This window comes from Eufriesea mexicana, unplaced genomic scaffold (genome assembly GCF_001483705.2).
Source record: "Eufriesea mexicana isolate 0111107269 unplaced genomic scaffold, ASM148370v2 scaffold1824, whole genome shotgun sequence".
NCBI lineage: Eukaryota > Metazoa > Arthropoda > Insecta > Hymenoptera > Apidae > Eufriesea > Eufriesea mexicana.
In genome coordinates this window covers 151940-179852 of record NW_016909928.1, presented here as the reverse complement: position 1 = coordinate 179852, position 27913 = coordinate 151940, and the positions used below count along the sequence as shown (strand labels likewise).

General features: G+C 33.8%; 1 protein-coding gene across 2 annotated transcripts; it reads left to right on the top strand.

Moving 5' to 3' along the window:
• On the top strand, window positions 1-27237 carry Lcch3 (Ligand-gated chloride channel homolog 3). Of its 2 annotated transcripts, XM_017902431.1 has the most exons (10): window positions 1-48; window positions 1369-1511; window positions 2493-2599; window positions 6981-7048; window positions 7334-7479; window positions 8119-8276; window positions 10745-11029; window positions 14447-14677; window positions 20884-21140; window positions 27036-27237. In XM_017902431.1, the coding sequence occupies exons 2-10, from the start codon at window positions 1447-1449 to the stop codon at window positions 27186-27188; spliced, it is 1470 nt and encodes a 489-aa protein (XP_017757920.1). In that variant the 5' UTR covers window positions 1-48; window positions 1369-1446; the 3' UTR covers window positions 27189-27237. The 2 variants fall into 2 exon arrangements, with proteins under 2 accessions (XP_017757920.1, XP_017757918.1); XM_017902429.1 differs by lacking the exon at window positions 10745-11029.
• The last annotated feature ends 676 nt before the right edge of the window (window positions 27238-27913 follow it).

Sequence of the window (27913 nt, the reverse complement as noted above, 5' to 3'; positions counted from 1 at the left end):
GCCTGTTGGTGTTATCGGCGTCCGAGAGAAGAAGCGAAAGATAAATAGGTGAGAGAGAAAAGGGATAAGCAAGCCGGTTGGGGGAGAAACAGCAGTGCAAGTGTTTCACGCCGATACGAAAAGAGAGAGAGAGAGAGAGAGAGAGAGAAAGAGAGAGACGGTGCGACGACGAGGGGGAAGGGACGAGTGTGGTAATGGGAGGAAGGACGAGGAAGGACGAGGAAGGACGAGCAAGGAGAAAAGTATGAAAAAGAGGTTGAGCAAATTCGATATAAAGGAGGGAAGAAGATTAACGCGCGGATGGAAGAGGTGAACGCGGGACGGGGTGCAGCTAAGGGGAAAACCGTGGAAATCGTAGGGGAACGATGCACGGGAACCGGAGTAGCGGCACGAGAGGAAAGAGATATAGTGAAATATTTTTGCTAGGGTAGAAAATAACAGGGGAGAAAAGAAAGAAGGCAGTGAAAGTTGAGAGGGCGAGAGGGAGAGAGGGAGAAGCCGAAAGGAGGTTAGCAGAGAGCGAGAGCGAAAGAGGGGCTAGAGGAAGGGGTAAGGAAAGAAGGCGAGCGTGGCGCGCAGCATCCGAAGCGTCGGAAAATATCCTCGACAACGGCGTCCAAGTTGGACAGTGCTCGTGAACGAACCTATCTGTACGGTGGTGGTGAAAAAGTGTGCCCTTTTAAGGGCGACAGTGCCAGGAAGAAGCGAGAGGCATTGACTCCTGGTGACAAGTTCTCCTTCGCAATGTCCGCCGATCCTGTCCACGGCCTTTCCGTCGACGTCGTTCCACCCGCTCGATGCAACCAGTACACTCTTTAAAACGATTATTCCAATTATCCGAGTACCTTCTTCCCGCTAATATTTAAGATTAACCATTTGTGAATTCGTGTTAGGTATACTAGAATTTTGCAGGGAAACCAAGGACGAAAATTATCATGATTTTCTTACGGTAAAATCTACCGGTATGCCTCGATGCAAATGTTCACATGGAAACGATATCGTTTCATTCGCGCGAATCGCTAACCTACCAACAAACTACCAACAGACTTTTCTCCACTAAGTATCGCGAGTGTCGAGTACTCGCACAAATACAACGATGCCTTCGCTTTTCACGATTCGTGAACTACATCTTGCAAAAGACTTCTTCTTCTTTAATACTTCTTCTAGTTTAACATCTCCGTTATTTATGCCAATTATCCTTATAAATCCTTATAAACGCTTATGAATTTCGTGGAAAATGTAAAAAGGAAATATCTTTCGCAAATTTTCCTCCGTTATATCGTATCGGTTAAATCTTGCCAGAGAAAACACGCGATTTTGCGAGTAATTTCGATTTTAAATAAAATATCCAGCCGGATCTGATTACAGTATCTGGCAGCTCGATGTCGAGGTGCAAGGACCTATCGAGATGACGTCCTCTTCTACCTGCTGACGTAATTTCGCAGGATGCATCGCAGAATGTGGCTGCAGCAGACTATACTTCTGCTACAGATGATTCACCTGATCGCTTGGTAATAATTATTTTTATCGAAATTAAGACTAAGAGAAATGAATTTGCACGGCTTCCGAGTATCTTTTTCTTTAATATTTTCCGAATTTCCCAGATATTTGCCGACATATTTCTGCCGAAACGTAACTTCCTATTCGATGCGTATTGTATGCACTAAATTGACGAATCGTGCTAATTTTTAACGAAGAAAAGCTACGTTGGAATACACGTGCATGTTTTCATGAATTTTTAGTCAATTTCAATAATTCCTTAGCCTTATTAGTAGTCTTATTGTTAGTTGTTTAATCATTCTTACCGACATTTCCCACTCTGTAATTCCCACTCTGTAACCGACTTTTCGTCGATTTTTATAATAACCATATCTATGCGATAGTAGCGAAAGCATTTAATAACCGAAAGGTTTTCAATTGCCACTTTAATTGTCATCTTCTTACAGAAGAGGTTATAAATTTCAATTACTCGTTTAGAAATTTATCGAGAGTATATTTTACTACTGTCAAAGACGCAGATCTATAAGATTTATCTAGATAGGATCTAGAGGATTTAAATATTATTCCTTTGGTTCGTCACATTCTACGCTGCATAACTATAACGATACTTGAAAGAATGAAAGCGATCTCAATAATAATAATAATAATAATAATAATAATAATAACTCTTTTAGCCGTTTTTAATCGAATTTTAATCGAATTTTAATCGAATTTTAATCGAATTTTAATGGAATAGTAACGAGCATGTATTATTATATTAAGTTAATCGAGCAAAATTTGTAAAAATACGAAAACATGGAGAAAACGGTTAATCGGTTATCTGGAAACGTTATTAACGAAAAGAAGGACGAATTCGTTCCAATTGCTCCATACATTTTATCTTACGATAAAAGAAATACGTTACCGTTATATTTTAAATGTAAGTATATTTATTCGTTTATTTGCCATCTTAATTTTTCAGATTTTCATCCAAATCCTTTGTTAAATTGTAGGGCCAGTCTCGAGAATACCGGGGTGTCTGACAGACTAGAAAATGTGACGCAAACTATGTCACGGATCCTCGATGGTTACGATATTCGATTAAGACCAAATTTCGGCGGTAAGTCTATCTTGAATTTCTACGCTTAAAATGGTTAAACCTAAATGTACGCCAAGTAATCGCGATATAATTCATTAACCGAACTATCCTTATTTAATACGATCCAATTAATACGCTAATTACGAATATTTGCGAATGCATCAAACGCTAATAATTTATCCAACGTAAACGTATTTTTCACGCGTAAAACGTATATTTCCGTTCAACGATTTTTCGTCCATTCATTTCGACGAGTTACAACAAAACGATTAATCCTTTACTCGATTAAGCCTGACAGAAATACTACCTCGTTTTATGCCAACATTATCCTCTGCGCATTTACGGACGAGTAATACCTTGGTACAAATTTTTCACCATTCCTCTTTACCTTTCTCCATTCTTTCTTCCTTTTGCTTTCACTGTTTACAACCGTATTTCTTTCTCATTGTTTCTCGCGTATAAAAGGAAGGAATAAAGGACATTTCTTTCATATACCATACAGTATACGATTAATAACCTTAATATCTCCGTATTCGTTTAAGCTAAAGAAAATTTTACGCCATCTGATTTTTACCGCGATCCTTTTACCGGCATATCTCCAACTTTGTCTAACGAAAAGATACGAGATGTATTTTATCCAGAGTGGAGCACGTGAATATTTCTATTACAGCTATGTGCCATTACATGTGCAATGATTTAGGAATTTTACGAAGGTTATCAAGATTATGAACGCATGGAGAATGTTGCGATATTTTTCCCTAATGAAATCCGTAAGATTATTCCGTTATATTTACATCCTAGACAAGGAAGAGAATTTCTCATCTGTTATATCTGTTTATTTCGAAACGTATGAACACGAAGTAAGAGCATTCGCTAAAATTCCTAATCCGAATTAATTCGTTAAAACGATACTAATCGTAAACATTCTTCATAATCCGTGTCGATATACTCGACCTAGAAAAACAATCTTATATATACATTTATATGCTTTAATTATTGATTTTATTTCGATAAAAACCACTGCGGATATCGAGTTAAATTTTTATTTCAACAGCGCTGGCTTTTCGACATGTACGAGCTTCTATCTAAACGGACTACGAGAATTTTAAATCGAACAATACTAATTATAATTTCTTATCAATTGGCTCGTGATTTCCTAATTCACTTAATAATTTAATTTCACGCGGTAATAATTTGAAATTGCGAGGAAACGTGAAATAAAAGAATTTATAATTGCGTCAAGTATCGTGAAATACATATATCGCAACGCAAACTGAACGCAAACTGAACGCAAACTACTAGAATAAAATAGTTATTAATATTATTAAGATTTGAATATTTTATATTATCAAAATCTAGCTATCCACTATTCTTAATAATTGCTCTATTGTCGATCGAAATAACGCTATTCTCGAAGAACTTGATTATAAGGCTAAAAAATGGTTATACGATTTTATAAAACTTAGAAATAAGTAATTCGATTATAATTAGATAGATTAAATAAATAATTATAAAACTTGAAAATAAATAAAATAATTACAAATTAGAAATATTAATTTAAACGTAAAGAATTAAAAAAGAAATATCAACTAATTTCTTCGTTAAAAACTTATTTTGCATCGTATTTTGTATCTTATTTTGTAGCGGTGTACGTTTATAATATATGTATTCGCGTTATATTCGATACAATTTAAAGAATATCAAAGCATTAAAGAATGCATGTAAATATTGTATTATAATTTCGAAGGAAAAGCTTATTCGCAGGTTCCTTGTGTGTTGAAAGTCAGTTGAAATTTTGAAGCATGGTTCTAATTATAATGGTCCTAATGTTAAAGAGACTTGATTCGACGCGAAAGAATTTCTTTTCTATTCTATAGAGTAGAATTATTTTAAAGAGTAAAATCTGAAAGATACGAAAATCTGGAAGACGGTACAACTAGATGATAAATAAGTTACACCTAATTTCCGCGTTCCGTGATTTTTTACATTTTTACAAACTATTTTTTACTATTTTTTACACCGATCTGACAATTACTTGGTTATGCAATTTTTCGTTTTAAACTAATTATGGAATAGTGTTTTCGAAATATTGCATCTCGGAATAACCGAGCAAGTATCCCGCAGACTGTTCAATCGAATAACCGGTGCCCCGGAACAGAATTATAGTTTCAGAATCGTGATCCTTCGAATTACCATTACCTATAAAACATTAACATTTTACCTATTAAACCCCTTATCTCTAAATAGCCGAGTGGAAGCGTAACAAAAATTTATTTTTTATATATATATATATATATGTATAGACAAACAGGGATACACAATAAGATACACAAAGTATAATCGGTTCGAAGTAGCGGTTCGATATAGCGAGATCGTGAGGTCGGTTAACCGTAAAGATATTAATTTTCGAAATTGCAACGTGAATAATATTTTGGAAAGATGCTTATAAAATTTCGACATTTTTTAATCGAAATATGAAAGAAAAGTTGGCCATAGTACATTGGTATTTAATTAAACGAGTTGAAACGAAGAAAATTCGATGGCGAAGTGAATTTTTTTCCCGCTTTACCGTTTCGTCTAAACTTTCTATAGCCATGAACTGTGAGACTATCTGTGAGACTATCCGAAAAATCAATGGCATCAGCGGTGCCATTTTGGCATCCATCGATAAAGACTAACGTTAGATACCATAATTTACAACATTGTTATGTATTTTCATATAATATATCGATCATTTTTCTGCGACAAACAAGTATTTTCATATTACGTAGAGTGAGAAATCACTGCTCCGACTAATTTCTTCCGCTTTCCACTTTCCGCTTTCACCGTTTTTCCTGCAATGTACTGTACGAGCTTGTACTTTGCTGTTGAAAAGAACATTTAAGAACGAGTAAAGTAAGAATCGGTTTAACGCCGATTTTAATAAAATCGAATCGTTGCCCAATCGATTTAGCCATCGATATAGTATCAACGCGTGCTTTGACGAAACAAAATGAGCAACATTTTGTGTATTATTTAATCGATATCTAAATTGGTATTAATTTCAATTTGCACTGCATCGCCTTATACAATTTTATGCAGTTTTATATATATATGTTTTTTAACTTGGGGAGAGTGTTACAATTATTCATTAATTATCGACAAATGGCACGAATCAAACGCTAGCATAGAGTATTTGTACGTAGAATGTGAAACGAAGCATACAGATTTAGAGTGTCTGGAAGGAAAGAAAGTTTAAAATGGATTAAGATTCGACAAACATACATATTGCTCGTATTGCGTTAATTCTACTAATTGTAAGCAAGCGTGGAAGGAATTATCGGGTTGCTGCTGGTCTACTACTACTGCTACTACTACTACTATTATACTGTACTGCGTATAATAAAATCTGAGCAAAAGATGGTCGAATAGAAATCATTGATAGTTGAAAGCTTCTGGATGGGATTAATTTTTAAACGCCTGCGATGAAATATTAGGAATATTAGGAAATCGTATCATTGGTCCATAATCCTTCCATCACGATTTAACGAATAAATCGTACATTGATTTTTCAAAAGGAATAAATTTGCCATAAATATCGGATTAAAATATCGGTTTAGATTTAAAAATAGACGAATAGGACTTGGTTCAATTGTATGGGCAGGGAGCAAGAAAGCAAGTGTCAGATATCCGAAATGAAAAAGGAATCATAGGATATACAAAAGGAATAAACAGGTACGTTTGAAAATAAAGAAACGCAACTTTGAAGATTGAATAAAAAGCATTTCGTTCTATGCGTTCGTCTTGCCATCGTCTTGGACGAGCATTTTTCGTTATAACCGCTTAACCGTGTATAACATAAAAAGATATCGGCTATCCGAATGATAAAATGTTAACAGTCCATTTAATTGGAAAGAAAGTAAAACAGAGCCTTTCATCCGCCCTTCGCCTCTCGGTAATAAATTACTATCGATGTAAAAGAAAGAAAAATTTTTGCGCGTTAACCCTGTTGAATTTGAAAAAGTTCAAGTAAATATAAGATATTGATCTGATAAAACGTATAATTACGTAATACGATACGATAAACATTCGATTTGACTTGACAGCTAATTTACGGTGAGGAGAAAGCTTAAGTAGGCTACATACTTTAATCGATGCACTTAAAAATTACAACGCAGCACATGTGCTCGATACTAGAGCCTCGAGGAAAGTAGAGATCGATCGAAAAATCGACTACTCGATTGTGACCCGGACCTAGGGCAAACGCCAACCAGTACATCTGTATGCGTATGGTATATTTCGAATAATAACGTTTCGTAATTCGTAACGTTTTAACGGTTCGCGCGCGGTGGAACACCTTCTACATATAAACGAATGATTTCCTTTTTCCCTCCAAATTTCTATATGTATTTCGTTTCCTCAGGAGAACCCCTATTGGTTGGCATGGATCTCACGATCGCGAGCTTCGATGCAATCTCGGAAGTAAACATGGTAAATAGGTATTTTTAGTTGATAGTTTTCTATATTCTATTATCGTTGTATGTATGTATGTATGTATGTATGTATGTACGTATGTATGTATGTATGTATGTATGTATGTATGTATGTATGTATCGTAATTGTTGGCAAGGTTAGAACTTTGAACGTTCTTTCGCGTTTAGTTTCGAGTTGTCGAAAATAAAATTCGTGAAAGACACTCTGCGGCTTTTACAAAGTCCGTTTACTATAAAAATCATCCTAGTTACCGAAGAAGCAACGTTCTTCTTTTTATCGCAGGATTATACGATAACGATGTATTTAAATCAGTATTGGAAAGACGAAAGACTGGCATTTTCTCAAGAAGAAGAAGTTCTTACTCTTAGCGGAGATTTCGCGGAAAAAATTTGGGTTCCGGACACGTTTTTCGCTAATGACAAAAACAGGTACGTGCAGAAAGTTTCTCGAAAAATCAAAATTATTCTTAAAAAGGAATTTCGAATGATCTTTATAAACCTGCCAGATCGTGAGCTGATCGAGGCTTAAGAATTTCCACAACTTGTACAAATTTTCAACCACTTCAAATGGTCAATAGCCTATCGAATTTCGAGAATTCCACGTTCATTCGGTATCGCGATATACCAATTAGTGATCGATACGTCGATAACAATTAACAAAGTACTCGGCATTTTTTTCCATTTTTTTTCCATTCTTTTTTTTTCCAATTCTTTTCTAATATTTCCACATAGCCTTGATCAAAGTTTCAAAGTTTCAAAATTTGCGACGAAGAAGGAAGAAAGAACAAAGTAAAGCGGTGCTGGATGCAAAATACAAAAGCAGCACTGTTTCCAGTGTTCCAGAATTTCTTTTTTCTCTCCTTTCTTTACTTTTTCCACGTGGTCGATTTTCTTAAAACGAAATCTTCGAATCGCCAATTTTTATATCCCGTTACCGTTCATATCTTTCAACCGCTTTTTCATATCTTCTCCGTTTTCCCGTTTTTCTTTTTTCTTTCTTCGAGAGAGTAAATTACGAAAGAGCATAGGACAGAGAAAGAAAAATGTTGGTTTTCGTTTTGTTCGCAGTTTCTTACACGACGTGACCGAGCGAAATAAACTCGTTCGGTTGTCCGGAGACGGATCTGTCACTTATGGCATGAGATTCACGACGACCCTGGCCTGCATGATGGATCTGCACTACTATCCGCTCGATTCGCAGAACTGCACCGTAGAGATTGAGAGCTGTACGATCGATGTTACTTTTCGTAGCTCTTTTCCCTCTCTATCAACACCTTTCGTGTCTCTCTTTGCCAGACTCTCCGTTCACCCAACACGTCTATCAGACTGATAGACGGAATTTCAGAATCTTTTTCCATTTCAATTACTCGAAAAGAGTAAAGATCTTTGAGAAATCTTTAAATCGCGATCAAAGAATCGATCGTTGAATGTTACCTTACCGTTCCGTTCATTTCTTTTCCACGTTATACGGGATATTAAGAAATGGTGTCTAAATCTTTAAAGGCTCATAGTACTCGGCAAGATAGCTAGGGGAAAAGTATGGTAGAACCAGCAGGTGTATCTGATATATTATTTCTACTAGTAAGAAATTTAACGGCAAGGACAACTCTGGACTAGGTCGGATCAGAAATTTCTATTGAATCTTACGCGATAAGAAAGTGACAACCTTCCGTAAAAAAAAGAAATTATTTGATAATTTCCTCGATCAAAGTAAAACAACATATATCATTATCGATATCGCATTATCCGCTTTTACCTAACGTAGCAGGCTAACAAGCTAGTAAGCTAGTAATATGTATCTCAAGTAGAGACACATACTTAAAGCCAGACCTGGATACTTCCTGAAATCATCACCCCTATGGGTGCTAATACAATTCGCATCCCTTCAAAAATGATACGTTACTTTATTTTATAATTATTTACTTTATTAAATAATTATTTCAGATAACTGCGAAATTGTTCGAAATCTCCGAAATTATATCAAATTATCAATATTTATTATTATCGAGACTTTTCTTAGTTTACTTATTACGATATCGTAATTTCCGTTTTGGAAATTGTGCAGGATATGATTCGGTATCTGAAATTGTAAAGATTTCGAAAAATATCTTTCCATTCGGTATTATTCACAAAGATTATTTCTTTTGTCCGATTTGAAATAAAGAAATTACGAAACAACTCGTTATTCGAGGTCGTTTAATTTCAATTAATTTCAAATTAATCGATAATTGTATCTTTAAATAACGGTATTGAAAGTAACGAAATGAAATAAAGTATTTCAAATAATTAAAATGTCTCATATTTTCATTTCAGAGAAAATGCACTCGGGACAGGTTTGAAAGCATGTAAAATTCACTGACGTTATAAAATTGTAATATCTATCAACTACTAATCGTTCATTATTAACTATTATTTATTGGCAAACGTTTTTTTACAAACGTTGAATTCCGTGAAATTGTATTTTACTCATTTGTCATATCCAATCATTTAAATCTATATGTTAATCATTTAAAAAGCATATTTTACAAATTTATTTCAACTCGTATTATATAATTTATATTTTATACCTTCGATTGAACGATGCTGATTACTTTACTTCGGTACAAAGTATCATTTTTATTTTTTCATTCTTTATTATTTAATCCATTTATTAATTAACACTTTCACGCGCTTTCAATCCGCGTATTAGTCGATACATTTCCATATATTTGTACATTTGGTTTAACGTTTCTTTTTCAACGATCGAAATTGTAATTGATCTAAATCACGTCTAAAGGTTTCCCACGTCTGAGAAACCTGGTCTGCCCCTATATTGAAATACTTTACTTCGCCGAACGTTACATATTTATGTTTTTATGTCGGATAAAAAATCAAGGAAATTTATTTTATTTTATTTTACACTGTAAACTTCATATTTTATATTTTATATTTATATTATATACATTTTCTAAACTAGCACATTCTCTGATCGTGTCATTGGATGATCGTGATTGTGTCACTGGAGCATCGATAATCCGCTGCTATGCATTCAGAATATGCATATGTATGTCGTAGCTTTTATCCGAAAAGAATAGTCGTAGAAGATTTTACCCTACTTTCCCCTAAATAAAAAATGCTTAATCGATATAGGTTTCAAAGACAATATTTTCGGTGTAAAATGATATTTCGAATCTCCTTATAGACGTACTTAATGAGCTTGAGTTGAATTATTAATTTCATTGGATTATCCATGAGAGACAGTCCAGTTGGATTACGAGAACGAATGGAAAACGCGTACAAAATAAATAGGCGAAAGTGTGAATGTTGTATCGAAATTGAAGAAAGACGAAGAGCATGTTTCGGGACATTTTGTCTTAACAGAAAAGGCTGTTGCATTTCAAGACACGATTTACATTTTACTCCGAAATAAATGGATTTTAAGCTGTATGTTGATTAAGCGCTTTTCACTCCTTTCAGCGAATGCTACTACAAGCCATTAAAGTGTTGGATGATTATTTTTCAACAACTTGTATACTATTTAGCGATAAAGGGGATGAAATTATTATTATAAGATGGAAATTTTGTAGAAAATTTAGGAATTCTAGAAATTCGGAAATATTCAACCTTATAAAGCTACGAATACATCCAAATTTCTACAATCCAAGTATTTAAATGAAAGGAGTATATATTATAAACTAGAGGTATGTTTTGTTAGACGGATATACGGTGTTGGACGTGGTAATGTATTGGAAAGAGACTCCGGTACGTGGCGTGGAAGAAGCTGAACTGCCACAATTCACGATAATCGGTTACGAAACGAACGATCGTAAAGAGAAGCTAGCCACTGGTATATATCAGAGATTATCATTGAGCTTCAAACTTCAAAGAAACATCGGATACTTCGTTTTCCAGACTTATTTGCCTAGCATCTTGATCGTGATGTTAAGTTGGGTCAGTTTTTGGATAAATCACGAAGCGACCAGCGCCAGAGTAGCTCTCGGTAATGATTTTCAATTATTTTATCAATCACATATGTACATATACAGAGTGATTCTGATCCTTTGCACTCGATGCGATTATAAAATAACATAACTCTATATAATTCCATGAGATTTGGCTAAAAATTCTTTACGGATAACTTCTTCTAATATAAATTAACCAAATCGTCAATTATAAATTATATATTATAAATTAACGCGTGGAATAACTTTATTTCCATATTTCAGGTATTCGAGTGCAAAGGATTAACGATAAGTGAACCTCTCGTTAAAGGCCCCAAAAGCAATAGTTCCTATCCGGCATTAATAATTTATTACAACGACGTTTCGCCAACGTCAAAAGTCTTTTGGATTCTCTTAACGAGACAATCATTCTATAGTTGCTTCCACCGATATGAATTTTAATTACGTTCATTAACTACCGCTCAATTCTAGTTGTGTTTTCTTTTACTGAATATCGAATATCGCATTTATTTCCTTTCTTTCCCCGAAACACAAATTTTCCAATGACAAATTTTTCTTATTCTCTTCCAAGTAACTCCACACTGAACTAATTGTAATATATAAATATGTAACTTATATATAACCATTTATTCTATCGAATCTATCGAATCTATCGAATCTATCGGTCAAATGATCAGAAATAAAAGTTATATCTTTTACAGTTATATTTATATTCTTATTATTATATATTATTATTACTTATCATTATAATTATACTTACATTATTATATTTGCAATTGATTTTTATATATAACTTTTTATTTTTATATATAAGAGAATTTAATATTTTGCATTTGAATTTTATACTAGTATAGTATACTAATTAGTATATAAACATCCGGGTCGGATAATTCCGTATACATACTTGACAAGTAATGCCGGAATACTAGATATTTCGTTCCTGTTCCTTGCATATTATACAGGCTATATATATCATAGACTCCGTATTTCAATTTGCTCGCAAACTTAGAGTTTCGTGGCTTTATTATCTCGTATTATCCCGTATGATATCTCATTTCATACGTTATAGAAGCTTATAGTAGATTGCTAATGCTATAGTACATTCGTAGTATCGTTAATCGATCAAATGCGACTAGTGGTAAGTATAAGTGTGGTAACAGCTATATATGTATGAGACTCGGTAGAAACGGAACAAGAAGAGAAAGAAGAGAAGAAGAGAAGAAGAGAAGAAGAGAAGAAGAGAAGAAGAGAAGAAGAGAAAAAGAGACAGAAAAGTCGCAAAGTTAAATATCGACAGCCGGAAACATCGAATGCAGAATATTTAATAAAATATTTAGAAACGATCATTCGACTGGCTATGGTTTCGGAAATTTAAACATTTATATACTTTTGCGTTTCTCCACTTTTCCAACCTCGCTATGTCGCTCCAGTCAAATAGATATATACACACGTAATAACGTAATAATGCAATAGCATGACATAGAAAACTTTAAATGTGTTTCCAATTTTCTTCAAGATACGAACAAAAATTATTCTAGAGAAAAGTACAGTCAAGTTGTCACTTGAAATTGCTAAAATATGCAATCTCAAAGCATTTACACGCGGCTTTTTCCTATTTCTTTAAGTCTTGCTGCTCTATAGTTACGATATTTTCATCTTATTTCAACTAGCTCGAATTTGAATCGCTTATAATTCGATCAACGACAAATCGAAATTTCTCTACATCACAGAATTTCGAAGAAAGGGCATATTCTGTGTCGACAATTCTTCCATCATTTTTAAACTTTAAACCAACACTTTTCAAACAACCTGCTTCTTACTATCTTACCTTACTATATAACGTTTTCTTAAATACCAACAAACACATGACACTCTCGTTTTCTATTATTTTACAATACGTATTTTACAATACGTATTATATTCGACTCTAATAGAATATTATACGATATAACATTCGATCAACGATTTTGGATTTTCTCGAGGGACAATTGTAGGTTGAAAGAAATGATTAGTTAAAAAAGAAAATTACTTTCCTTGCAAAGGCAAATATTATTGGATAACATCTTCTACTTTCGCTAATTTTCTGCAACCGTTAATAAAAAGATAAATTTAAGTATCTATTCGTATATATCGTGATATTGTGTGTAAAATTTTTTAATAATTATTTTACTTCCTGACACGTATAGAAAATAATTCTGTACAGGCACATTCAAACGTATTACATATCATCGCCACTTTGAATCTTATTAGAAACGAGAAAGAAATATTTTTTTCCAATTAAAATCGTAAAGAAAATTCATTGATCATTAGCATTAGTTAGTGGTAGATTTTAAAATAATATTCACATATTATCGTGGTTGGCAATTATTTCAATTTTGCACATTTCATTCGTTTGCAAATAAACGTAATTTTGATTGTTCAACGTGATCTGGATATGAAACTACATATGCATCGAAACTACAACGAGATATCGAGCAAAGTGTTGACAATTCTGAAACACTTTTGAAACTCGAGCTGTCGAAAACATTGTTCTTTGTCGCGTTGCGTTCGTCGTTTCGATTCAAATAATTTTCTCCGTTAATTCGTATTTTTATTTACATTTTAATCTAAACTCATCGTATATTCGAAAAGAGTGGATAATTATTACGATATTTCATCGATTTTAACATCGATTCAACTAATACCAGTGTTGTCGAGAGAGTCGCATATATACAACATTCTTATACACATATAGTGTACAGAAATAATCTTATATATTAATTCGAGCAAGCATTGGGAAGAAAAACATTGGGAACAGGATGCAATTGTAAAGAAAATAACGTATAACTATACTTGTATATGCTGGAATGAAAGAAAGTATTTAAAATAAAACGACACGATAGAGCATAAACACGCGTGTTTTCTAAAAGTTGCTTTATAAACGAAAACCTACTCTCTCGGCGCAACACATACGAATTTTAATCCTTTCCTTTTATATAATTTTCTTCTTTTTTCGTTTAAATTATTAAGATCATTTTTCTATCGTATCGCGATGCCCACCAAATTTATTAAAATATTACTAATATATTATTCGAATATATTATTGAAATATTTTAATACCCATATCTCGAGCGAGTAGTTATTTCGATACGATTATTTCGATTATTTTTTATTATTTAAAATTTAATAAAATATATAATACTTTTAAACAGTAATATTAATTGCTAATATTAATTGCATAAATGTACATAAGAGTAATATAACGATAATAGCAATATAATATATTTTCTGTTACTATATGTATTTGAAAATATGACAAATACAAGATAAACGCTATAAAGAAAATAAATACCTTAAAAATGATAGATATATGTTGCAATTTGTTGTAAATCTTTTTTTATTTTTTACTTTGCAATCATTTGTAAACGAATCTTAAGGAGTAAGGAGTAATTGTGGAATTATCTCTTCTGCCACAGGTATAACGACAGTGCTCACCATGACCACGATTTCGACCGGTGTACGTAGCTCACTGCCACGTATCAGCTACGTAAAGGCTATTGACATTTACTTAGTAATGTGTTTCGTTTTCGTGTTCGCCGCTTTGCTAGAGTACGCAGCGGTTAATTACACTTATTGGGGTGCCAGGGCCAAAAAGAAGACGAAAAAGAAAGAAACTGATGAGAAAAAAGTGATTACTTCAAAATCTGGTAAGCCTGATTTCATTTCAACCTGTATAAATGTCTAACGAGAAAAATCCATCTCCGTTGCTTTTCGATACAGTAACTTTTTATCGGTTTAATCTCCACACGAAACTTTATCTCGGCTGAATCTAATTATACGAATGTATAAATTATACGTAATCTACTAAAAAAATCTCAAAGATAGCGCGATAAGGAACGATGAAAAGGACGAAAGGAAGAAAATGTTTTCTAACGTCCAATCTTATACTACTTTCTAGTTACAGGGCTTGAATCGCTTGAAAATCTCGGTATTAAGCTATTATCTCGTCGAATCGATTTTTCATACTTGATAGAAAGATAGATTTTATTTACTTAAGGTGCAATGTTTTTGCAAGATATATTTGCAACAACTAAATATTCATAGAAATGTTGGAATAGCGCGTAAGTTATGCAAATTTCGTTTCACCAGCCTTTCGTTGTATCAGTCTTCCATTATATGAGGTCCTTTAAATTTTTACGACTTATTCCAATAAATATAATATTTCTTAAATATTCCTAAGTTTCAATCTCAGTTTATATTTCTTCTTATATCGATACTTTTCTATCTTTTCTCTGCGTGTGTGTGTGTGTGTGCGCGCGCGTGTGCGTGCGTGTGTGTGTTATTAATTTCAGAATTAGAAGCCAGGAGACGAGCTTGATTTACATTTGGTTTTAAGGTCGTTTCTAATTAAGATCGTTCTTATTTTCCTGTCTACATTCCTCAATCAATTTTCTACTCTATCGCATACCCTATCCTTCGACACTTTTTTCCAGCGTAATTTCCCCTTTATCTATCATATCACGATACGTTTCAATGTATTACACAACAGACACACGGAGGTTCTATTACACGAAATACACCTTTTCTGCTTTTTCTCCAGCCAATATCTGTTACGCCTTTCGAAATTCTGGCTATTACCACCCGTGCTTTATTTAAGTACTTTGTACGATTTAACGTGACAATATATTTATAATTTCTGTTTTATTTTATTACAGAATTCTCTGATTTTATGATGTCCTGTCTAATCTCGTAGTTGTATATTTATTTCCTTAGTATAAATTTGCGATATCGCTACCCCTCTTTCCTAATATTGCCATTTGTAATCGACTCACACCGTATCTTTGATAAAATTTCACATAAATCCGGCGTTCTTTATTCTTTTTAAACACTCCTTGTCTAATACTTTCCCACTCGACTTCTTTATCCCTGCTACAAATTTTAATCTGGCCCTAATTCTGGCCCTATTTGCTATCCTGTCGCTTTTCATATTCTCCAGAGCTATATAATTTGGTAATAATTTGGTAATAATTTGGTAATAATTTGGTAATAATTTGGTAATAATCATTTTCTAAGACTAAATACCATTTTATGTATTTTGCCTGTTCTTCCTCTAAACTATTCCGGACCTTGCACCCAAAAATTTCACCAGCATATAACATTAACACGAGCCATAAAATTGAACTGCAAATTATCGAACATATACGATCCTCTAATGAACTCGTCCCTTTTCCTTTCACCCAATATTTGCCATATTTATCTCGTAATTACATTGACCCCTTTTTCACTCGCTCTTTTCTATACTTTGTCACTCCGCCATTTTCCTGTAAACTTCACTTTTAAATTCCAGCTATGCAAGCTCCTTCATCGCTCCTTAATCTCTTTACCCTGCCGCTTTCGTTCCAGATTCTTCATTCTATTTGATCCTTCTTTTTTGAATATCGTTAACTTGGATTTGCTTACGTCAAGTTCCATCTTCCTCTTGCCCAAGTATTTTTCCTTTCTCCAGTCACTTCGTTGATATTTTCATATCCTGTTTCTTGTTACTGCATAAGCTGGCATATGAAAGTTTTCTTTACCTACAGCTGTCCCTCCAATTTCATTTTTCCTCCACTCTTCTCCTATGTCTGATGCACAAGAATTACATCGGATTAAACAGTGTTGAGTTGAGTACTTACACGCTCCTGACGCAGTCTGTCCTTCGTCTAGAATTCTTCCGTAATTCTTGATTTCTATTTAAGATCATTACCCCGATAAAACTTAAATATGACTGTCTGATATGTCTAAATTAAAAAGACTTTTAACTAAATCTCGTTCTGTGGATAAAAATTAATTCATCGCTGTGATTAGTGTTGGTTTCGAATCTTTTCATTTCTATATGTATCTAATGTAATATGCAATAATACGAAAGAAAGTTAAAAGATACGATAAAATACATAAAAATGTATTTTCTACTGACTGTAAAAGGATTTAATACCGTTATCGTAAACAAATATGTAGAGCAACAATCTCTCGTAAAACTGTATTACTCGATTAATACGAGTTACCGTAAGTACCTCGATGATCGATTTTGTGATACCAGATAAAAATTCCGTTTAATAAATTATGAATTATTGGATACGAAGTTTAGCGATAAATGTGAGAAAAAATGGCAAGAAATATAACGCATTACAACTTAGCTCAAACCTAACCCGCAATTAAATGTCTATATATATATATATATACACGTATGTATGTAGGATTTTTTGCTAAATTAATCTTGTGCAGACTGAGATTTGCGCGTTTAATAAACAACAACTCACTTTTAATAACAAAACAGGTTTGTTTAACTAAAATATTACACCAAGTTCATCTCAATTCTAACTCTGAAATACACGATCCTCTATTCACTGCGTCTCGACTACTTACACACTTTCTGCCTTCTCTGCCTTCTCTGCCTTGCCGCGCCCTTGCATCCAACCCTTATCCTAAACCAAAACTCTCTCTTTTCATACACAGGCTTTCTTTCTCAATCACTCGATGGTCAGTGATAGATATCCCGTGAAAAGGATTCTTTCGCGCTATCGTTTGTTCTTTTGCCCGCACCCTAAATATCGGCCTAAACGCCCGAGTCGAACCCGATGCCGCTGTTTATTATTCCTCGATTCTCATATATTCCCATGCATTCCCTTAGAAGTAAGACCGCACACCAGTTTGCCCCGCTACCACTCTTAATACTATTTCCTTTGTTAGTGTCACTGCTTCACTGCTCGGCATCCCACATACATATGTATATGTATTCCAAGAGAGTTTAACGATTACTTTGACTAATTGAACTATTAAAAATATTATTCTTTGCTATCGATCGATCGATTCTTTGCTATCTTTAAGAGAATACTGCAAATAATATTATTATATCGTATTGTATCATATAATACGGATCAATACCGATAATTATCGTACACATTTTTATACATATTAGCGAAGCTGAGACAAGATGGGAACGTTTAAAGAAAATCACTTCAAAACGCTACAATTGCCGGCAACCTATATCTGTAAAAAGTACTAAATATAGCGTAAATGTCTGTTTATCGAAATATATTAACATATTTGGAAATTAAAATGAATAAAAAATGTTAATGCTAGCAGCGTTATCCTATTTTGCCTGTACACGGAACACTATGCGATCGAAACTTCAAATAGTCATATATCCTGTATGTATGTATGTATGTATGTATAGTTGCAAATTTACACGTATCAAGCTCAACGTAAGCCGAACCTTCGCACATACTATACGAATATTTATATATTATTTATATAATATTTATATTATAATATAATATTTAAAATTAATAAATTAATACATATTTGTGAAAATAAGTGAAAATACTGATGTATTTGTAGAAGCGCCGATCTATTCCTCAGAGTTTATCGAGGATTTTATCGATATAATGTAATAATTTTTCTTTACAACTTTTCAGACATCCATTGAAATTCTTCGGTTCAACATTTGTCCATCTGTCTTTTTCTTATACGTTCGAAGCATCTTATTTAAAAATTAACGTTTCTAAAATATTCCCATCTTGTCCCAAATGCTACAACGAAACCAATTAAATGCAGATACCCTTATTTGTTTATAAAGAACGTTCGTAAACGTGTAAATATAAATATTTTAGGGAATACTTGAGCGATAACATTCGAGAATTAATAGGATCGCAAAGCGTTACTAATCTATCGATATTCGAAAAATGACAAAAAATAAGATGATAATCGTTGGAAAAAGAAAACTGACCACTAAACGCATAATTTATCGGGGTGTTCTTCTTATATTTTCTATCTTTTCGATAGAGGGCAAAATGGCAACGTAACGACGAATTATAAATAAGAGTCCATCTTGTCCGACTTCCCCCTCCATGATGCATATTGTTAGCGTTATTGTTATATGTTATTAAATACTATTCAAATTTAGACGACAGCTTTATCTACTTATCGCTTGATTTAAAACCAAATAAAATAACCAAATGAACTAAAAGTAAAATAAATTTATCTTAACCTGTTTCAGACGTAGAAACACGCTATGGGTAAAAGTACGCTATGCGTAGAAAAATAGAGAAAAAATTTAGAGAATGTAAATCGATAGTATGTGACAAACAATTTTTTTTTTCATTTTACCTTACTTCATGTTAAATAACCACAACTACAAGCTACAGACAGTCGTGGGTGTGAGTGAGGTTCGTAACCATTTTGATAGGAATTGTTATTTTTTATTGTAGGATATTTTTAGGCATTATTAGGGTGCGATAGTCCTACAGTCCCTACAGGAACACTTTGCCAGGTTTAGAAGACCCATTAGGGTCTGGCTGCCAGATGGGTCGTAGGAGGTTGGGGCTTGGCCACGTGAGGTGGTCTCGCGCAACCCCGGCTTTCCCCGTCGTAAACCGAAGGTGACGTGTCCGCGGTCACTTCTCGGGAAAGGTCTCCGCGAGGGTGATAACCCGGAAGGAGGAGTCTCCTCCACCCCTGAGCTTAGCGTGGAGGGAGTTTTCTCCTCCTTCCACTGGCCCTTGAGAGGCCCTTGTCTTTCGGACGGACTTAAAAGGACCCGTTCTGGAAGAGAGAGGCAGTTCAGTAGCAGTTTTTTCTAAGATTCTTTAGAGAGAGAGAGAGAGAGAGAGAGAGTTTAATAAGAGTTTAGTAAGAGTTGTTGTTTTCAAGAGTTCGAGAGTTAGAGTTGAGACTGAGCTAGTTCTAGTCCCTAGTCTGCAGAAATTTAGAGTCAAAGTACTCTCCAGCCTAGTAGAGACTGTGTGATTCTATGTTATTATTTATTATTATTATTATTATTATTATTATTATTATTATTATTATTATTATTATTATACTTTTGTTATTAAATTTTTGATTTGTCTAGAAACTCGATCTAGAAGCGAAAAGAAGAATAAACGCTCCGTTTCGGTGTCGTAAACGTTTATCCATTCTACGTAGTTACACGCTTTTTATGATTTCTTAACAAACGGTTGCGTGTCTTAAAAACGATTAGTACGATGAAAAATAACTCGACACTTGGAAATTAGTTAAAGTTTGAAATTCCCTTTTGAAAATCATATCCTTCTGCTCGGATGCAATTTCGCTATCGATAAACAATCGAGTTAATTACGCTACAAAGTGTCGGAGTATTTCACGGAATGTCAATGAATGCGCCACTTCTCCGTATAAAGAAAACACGTAACTACTCGCGTCGGATAAATGAAATCTAACCTCACTGTAACAAAGCGTTTGTTCGTAAATCGCATACCGTCGTGTTACGGATAAAGCTAGAAGAGCTTTACTGGATATACTTAAAATCTTCTAGTGAAAACTTGAAATTATGAGAAATTATGAGAAATTATGAGAACTCGTAAACCCATCTTTACTCGAGCAATATCGGTTAAAACGTGTTTTACCCGGATAAAGTGCGAAATGTGCAGGATTCAAATGAAATTTCAAACTTCAGAGCCACGAATCATGGGTAATTTTAAGTTTACTCGAGTTCTTTTCTTCCTTTGGCCTTTAGGTCAGGTAGCTCGAACGGAATATATTATGAAAACGATATGTGATGTAGGATGATTTCGTTTCGATTTATAATTATGAAAAATGTAACACGTTGTATCGAAATATTTATCAAAAGGTTGTAATTATCTCGCAGACTGCAATCACGCAAATATTGATTCGAAAGAAAGGAAATTTCGTTTAGAAAATCCGGCAGAAAGATAAATCGTTTCGAGAAAGATTCAAATCGATATTGTTCGAACACAGAGACCGATCTAGAACGATCCAAAACTGCTTAACCCAAGTTTCGAGGAATAAAAAGAAAAAGAAAATGTCTGTATCTTTTAACGTTGCATGGAGAACGAAGAATGAAAATGAAAAATTGACGAAAAAAACTATAATCTCATAGGAAGCAAAGCAAGTTCTCCTTTTCCTGGTTCAACGGAGGCGGACATAATAGAGCTTCAAGATCTCAGGATGTCTCCTCTGCCGAGTATACGGAACAGATCAGGTCTGGTTAGTAGCAGTTCGACGCCTGGAACCGGAAGAGAACATGATCCGGCCAAGTTTCCCCCTAGCTTTCGAATTTCCAGAGTCGCGGCCTACAACACGTACGGGAGGAACGCTGGTCTTCGATACAGAGGACCTAAGCAACATAAACCTAAGGTAACATTACAAAATTTCGCTTCCCGCGTTTTCCTTCAACAAGGATTAACTTATAATTTGCTTTAGTTTCTCGGTACGAGATCACTTTTCCTCCACATTTCTTCTTACGCAACGTTCGTTCGAAGTAGAAAATATTTCTCGAATATATCGTTAAACTTGATTAGAATTTCGTACCAACGATTTTCACAGAATAACGCAACGCATACGTACAAGCTTACAAACGCTTTTATTATTTCTTTTTATTATTGCTTAATCGAAAACATCCTAATTGCGCCTTTAACGATAACATATCCTTTGCAGAATCTACGTTATTTCATATCGAATTTCTAGTGAACCTAGAAAATAACTTTTACAAAATAATTAACAACGAAATAAAACATTGAATGAAATGTACATTTCAGGCAAAAATAATACTAGTAAGTCTTTCATGCTTATCCTAACGCAGTTTCATTTATTTAATTAAAGTTTATTAGCACTAGATTGCCATATGTAGCGGAATATACATTGTTAAATAACGATAATTTAAGTATAATAGTAGGATGAAAAGAAAGGAATAGATAAAATTACTATTTCGGACTACTTTTAGCGTTAAATAAAAGTAAAAATTCGTCTGGCAGAAGGTTCGTTGTCGACTTTGCTTTGTCGGTTTGAGGAAAAGATGGGAGGAAGTAGAGATAGCTGTAGTAGGGATACCGTAGGGATACCGCTAATTGTAAGATATGGAATATAAGATATGGAATATCTTCTCTTACCAGGTACACGAAGGATTAATACCGAGCGGAATACATATAATTCTTTTGCAGGAAAAGTGGCCTCTCCTTATATACGCGTATAAGCTTTGGCGGTGTGTCCCAACATCAGCCAACTTCTCGTCGTCTAACAATAAGCTCCTCTTAACGTTTCCTCGCTGCGTACTAATTTTCATTGTCTCCATTTATTATATCGCGCATATTTATCGTTAAGAAAATGTTCTGATCTGAAATCTTAAAAAGATCAATCTTCCGCTTCATCCATATTTAAAGAATATTTAATATAGTAGCTACGAATGTATAACGAAAAATGTGAAAATTCGAAAAATTAGCAAAGTTACAGACTTTTACGAACAACTACTTTCAAACGCATTTTTCGACAAACCTAATCTTTCGACAAATATCGGACAAATATCTCGAAAGTTATTCCATCCTATGTAAACGAATCTTCTCTTAAATTTTCCGCGATATAAACTCCGATATATACTCCGATATTTTGCACTTTTAGAAATTTCATTTTTAAACGAAATTGGTCAGAAATTGATCTTTGAAATATCAAAGAATTCGATTTTTTCGTCTCAATTTTTTATTGTATTTTATTTTATTTAGTGCTAGACGTGCTATCGTTCGAAAACGAATTTTTCTATTTTATTACTATTTTACAACTTTTCGGCTTGTTCGAAAGATGTATGTTAAAATACCGAAGACCGCAGGGTGTAATCTTCTTTGATTTACAATTAGTTAAAAACACTTTGATTCCGTTCAAATACGTGCCATTTTTCTTATCTTATCTTATCTAATCTCAGACTGGAATCTTTCGTTGAGTCAAAATTATTTATATGACTTTTTTTTTTCTTCTATTAAGAAAAATCCTCTCAAAAGATTTCTATCAACCTGTTTTTCTTGATTTATATTTCATAAATTCATGTTTGCGTTCCGTGTGTTTCGTTAATGCTATTTCGAAACAACGCGTTGTAAATTATAATACGCACAATTAATCGCAATTAATTAGAAGACTATATAGTAGATAGAAATAGCTCGCTGCGTATACAGTTGTCACTATGGTGGCAGATATCGCGTAAGAGATTACATCAGACAACGTTTGGTACGGTAACTAGGTATTTTATTATGTCCTTTTCGGTCCAACTTCGATCCTGACGGTCGAGAATGGTATCTGAGCATCCTCATATGTATCCATTGTCCTTGAACCTCGGTTATGTCTTCCTAGAAATCCAAGGAAGCGCTTTCTCCCGCCGGAAGACGAGCGAGCGGTATCGGTGAAAGTTGCCCACAATTGTAAATAGAACGAATGTTGTTAAAATAGTTTAATTAAGATAGCAGGATAATATTTGAAAACTTGACACAATTCGTGTAAACTGTAAATCGATGTGCTTCATACTCGATTACCTATAACTTTTGAAATAAACGATATTTACGTATTGGATAAATAGAAAGAAATGTTTCGAGTAAACGTTATGAAAAAGACAAGTCCGACAGGTCGATATTTATAATTAAATGGAAAAATGTTATCTTTCCTTTTGATCTTACTTTTTTTCACAAAGATTTATTACTCGATCGATGGTGCTAACCACGATTTTGTCGACACTCTCTTTCGTTTCACTCGATAAAATATTTTTCTCATATCTTTTCAATTCCGATCCAAGTATTTGAGTTTGCATTGTATTAAAAACTAGCAGGTATTACAGAATCTACATATATCTATTTTTCAGTATTTCTCTAGAGCGACTTACCGACTCGTGGCGAGAGAGTGGCGGGAGGGTACAGGGCGCAGTTCGCCTAAACCCCCAATCCTTATCTAACGTTTATATAAACATTTCAAACATTTATTCTCTTGAAATTTAGGTCTTATGAACTATTTATTCACACGTTATATCCTAGATTGATTTTCCTATATAACTGAAATTATCTTTTCAACATTTACATGTGTTATTTTTATAACATATCGACATTTCCAACAACTTTTTTCCATACATAGAATGACTTTTTCTAACGAGAAAGACCCTTGTTAACTACTTTGTTGATAAATTTAAAAATAATCGGTAAGAGGAAATTCATTAACAGCGAGACTTGGAGAAAAAAGAGATTATTGTAACCGGGAATAATGAAAAAATGGTTGCAGTAATAGTTGCATTTGGGCCACCGTAAGTACGTACTTATATACAACGTGTAACTACAATATGATACACCGGTGGAAAATTGATAGAGTTACCTCATAACACAGGTCGTAGAGACGCGTCTTATTTTTGCTGCGATTTATATTGCTTTATTCTCTTCCGCCTTCTCAATTCCATTCTCTTCTTTATATTTCCTTTCTTTTCTCATTTGCTAGTGTTATTCGCTACCTAACTTGATCTTACCGTGATCGTTTCTGATAACAAGGATGCTTATGCACCAAGTATTTCTTCTACGATGAATCTCGATATCGTTCTTCTTCCAATGAAACTTTATGTGCGAAGGTAGCTCGATAAATACAATTACAACGAGAAAAAAGAATAGCGAGTTATGATGTTAGTGGTAACAATGCTAACGAATATTTTATCGAATATGTTAGGTTAGGTTAGGTTAGGTTTGTGTAATTAGTGTAAGATATATGATGACATTGCTCTTTTCTCCATAAACATATTTCCTTCCCTCCATCCTTTGTGAAAAGCAATCGGTATCATTGAGCGAAATTCTTTTAACCTCTTAAAATTCTTACACCTCTCAATTTTCCTTCTCGTAAATTCGTTTTTATTCACTTTAATAATAGGGAAAAAATGATTCTTGCTGATCTTGAACGAATTAAAATTGCTAATACTTTTGCTAGATCCAGCGAAATTACAAGATTTATTAACAAGTTGCTTAGCTCGTTACAACTTTTCCAAGTAGAAGTTTAGATGTTATAAAAATATAAATATGTATTATTAAGTTACAGTCTCCACTGTACGTGCCACCCTGTGCGTGATGCAACGCTGATCTTAACACTCTCTTGCTTTTTCGCTAAAGTTACGTGCGTCTATAATTGATTATAGTTGTTTCATTTATTTTCCACGTGGGAAAGTTTTCAGAAATAAACTGCAACAAATCCAACATATGATTGTTAGATTGGCTTTGGGCTCATGTCCGAACTAGAGTCACTCCGACTCTAGTTATAGTTAATATATCGTTAGCAAAATCGAAACATCCTTTCACTTATCATAGATCCATGTATGATATTTATATCATGAAAATCCTCACTAATAAGTCTTCCTATTTCTAAATACTTGAGTAATTTCCAAGATGTTTTTTCTAAAAATAGAATACGGAGAAGGAAGGAACTTTTTCAATTACGTCTCTGCAATGAATCGGAATTTTCGTCTCATCTTTCGTCTATCGCTAAATATAACCTTTATAACTATGAGATAGTAGTGAGATAATTTCATTCGGTCATTAATAAAGATCATGCCTGTTCTATGTTCACGGACGGTAGCAAAATGACGAATGACTTGAGTCGTTAAAGCGCGAGCGTATGTCTCGAACTTGAAATTTGCATGAAAAGCTCTCTTAATAGTCAGGAGTCGATTTTTACTGCTCAGAGTGTTGCATTATAGTCCTCGAGTCTCATTCTGGTTAATTCTCGTTAATTCTCGTTAATTCTCGTTAATTCTCGTTAATTCTCGTTAATTCTGGTCAATTCTGGTTAATAATTAATAGCCGCTACGTTATAACCGGAATAAGGACACTATTTCGTTTCTCTTTCGGATAATGACTAAATTCACCTTATTGCTAGTCACGAGTCACCTGATTCTTTCCAAATTCTATTTCGTCATTGTTAATGATTCCAAGTGTTGGATGCTAAACCGGACATTGATCATGTCGTGTGGCCTTCTCCTCTCTTTGCTAATCAAACAGGTCATTACTATTTCGTTTAAACGATTTCACAAGCACGATTTACAACCTCCTCTTTCTATCGTTTATATCGAATTAATTATTTTTATTTGGCTCGATGCATCTGCATTTATATTCAGTTTGTCTTTTTTGTGAGACAAGATCTTACAATGTTATTGTAACCTTATTACCTGTTCTATTATACTTTTCTTAGTATGTAAACAAATCTCTTTCGAGACTTCAATGCTAGAAATAAAAAAGAAATCTGTATTCTTTCATTCAGAAAATACAGCTAATAATATGATATGAAAAATATGATTACATCGTGTGTGTAGAACATAAATTGTTCATACGAAATTTTCGTTTCAACCGGAATTATTGGTAATTAAAAATACACGGAATAAAATTTACGAAAGAAACGCATTTTATAACCCTCGTGTAAGTTAAAGTTAAATCCGACTGGCTGCTTTGGGATAATCGAAACTCTTCTCGTTAAATTCCTCGATTTCTGGCCTTCCAAACGATAGGCCATAAACTATTTTAGTCGTTAGCCCAAATACTATATAACAGTTATTAAGAGGACAAAAGGGGTTCGTAATCTTTTTCATTTCGAAGCTAACTGTCAATTATACCTTTCCCTTTTTCGTTTACACAAAGAAAAAGTCCTTACATACTTTAAGTCGATAATTCTTCATCCTCGCGTACAATTGATGTAGAAATTTGTATACAGGATAGAGTGTCGCGCAGGAATATTGATCGTCGATCTCGAAGCACAGAAAGATTAAAAAATGCATATGAGAATTTTCTTTTCTTTTCTTTTCTTTTCTTTTCTTTTCTTTTCTTTTTTTCTTTAACTAATAAAGCAGTAATATTCGATAAAATGTAAATTTGCATATTGGAGATCTCGTGCCATCTTCCCCCTATAATTTGGAATGGAAGGATAATAGTAGAAAAATTGTTCGTCCTACGATAGAGATGTTGATGATTAAAGGATTAATTGATAGAAATTCGTACGATGAAATCGGCCTAAACGGATTATATACGGATAAATAATTGGGTAAAAGACAACGAGTGGAAAATGACTCGTGAGAAGGAGAAGAAAGAGTCTCGTGAGAATACCTCGTGAGAATTTAATGGTTGATCAAAGAAATCAGCTAATTAGTTATTTGTATAAGTATTAGGTTAAACAGAAACTAAATCTAAGTAAAGAAAGTAAATGAAATTTCGTTAAAATAAGTAGCAAGTAAAATGAGATAAAGAAAATATATAATGCTTGCAGGTACTACATGCAATACGAAGAGGAGCATCTGTTCTACGCGTATCGATGCCCAAGATCAAAGATGTGAATATTATAGACAAGTATTCCAGAATCATATTTCCGGTTAGTTTCATGCTGTTCAACGCCATCTACTGGGTATTCTATTTTCTCTGAAACAAATTGCCAGCATCTTCTCGCCATCTACCGTGCGACGAAAGATAAAAGAAGGACCAATTGATAATCCAATTGATAAGAATTTACAAGAATTTACAAGAATTTACAAGAATTTCCAAGAATTTCGGTAAAAAGAAAGCGAGTTCTATTTGAACTTGAACCAGGTTTCGAAACTAGATTTCGAATACAGCTACGAGTCAACGTTCGAGCCAGATTTTAAGTCGAAATCTCCATTATCGATCGAAGGGAGCAGGTATCGAAGGTACTGAATCGAAAGCTGCCAATGTTTATCGACGAGGAAATATTTTCAAGATACGTATATCGATTTAATCTTGAACTATAACGATACATATTTTAGGAAATACGTTCCTATTCGATATTTTACCAATTCGAATGGATGGTGTGCGATGTAAACATATCGTCACTGAAAAGATTTCTAATATAGCATCAATGGACAGATTCATTAGAAAAGTTGACAACTGTTTTTTTTTTACATGTCATTTGAAAATCAAATAATTACGAACTCATCTAAATCGAAATGCAATTGAAAGCCACACCATCTTCCGAAAGTAAACGAATCATCGACATCGTATAATTGTTGTTGGTATTGATATTTTGATGGTACTTCCATTAAAATTGACAAGAGAATTTGTAAAAAGCAAAGGTGATTCGAAAGGAGAGAATTGAAATTTTAGAAACATATATCACAAACTAGGGTAGTCTTC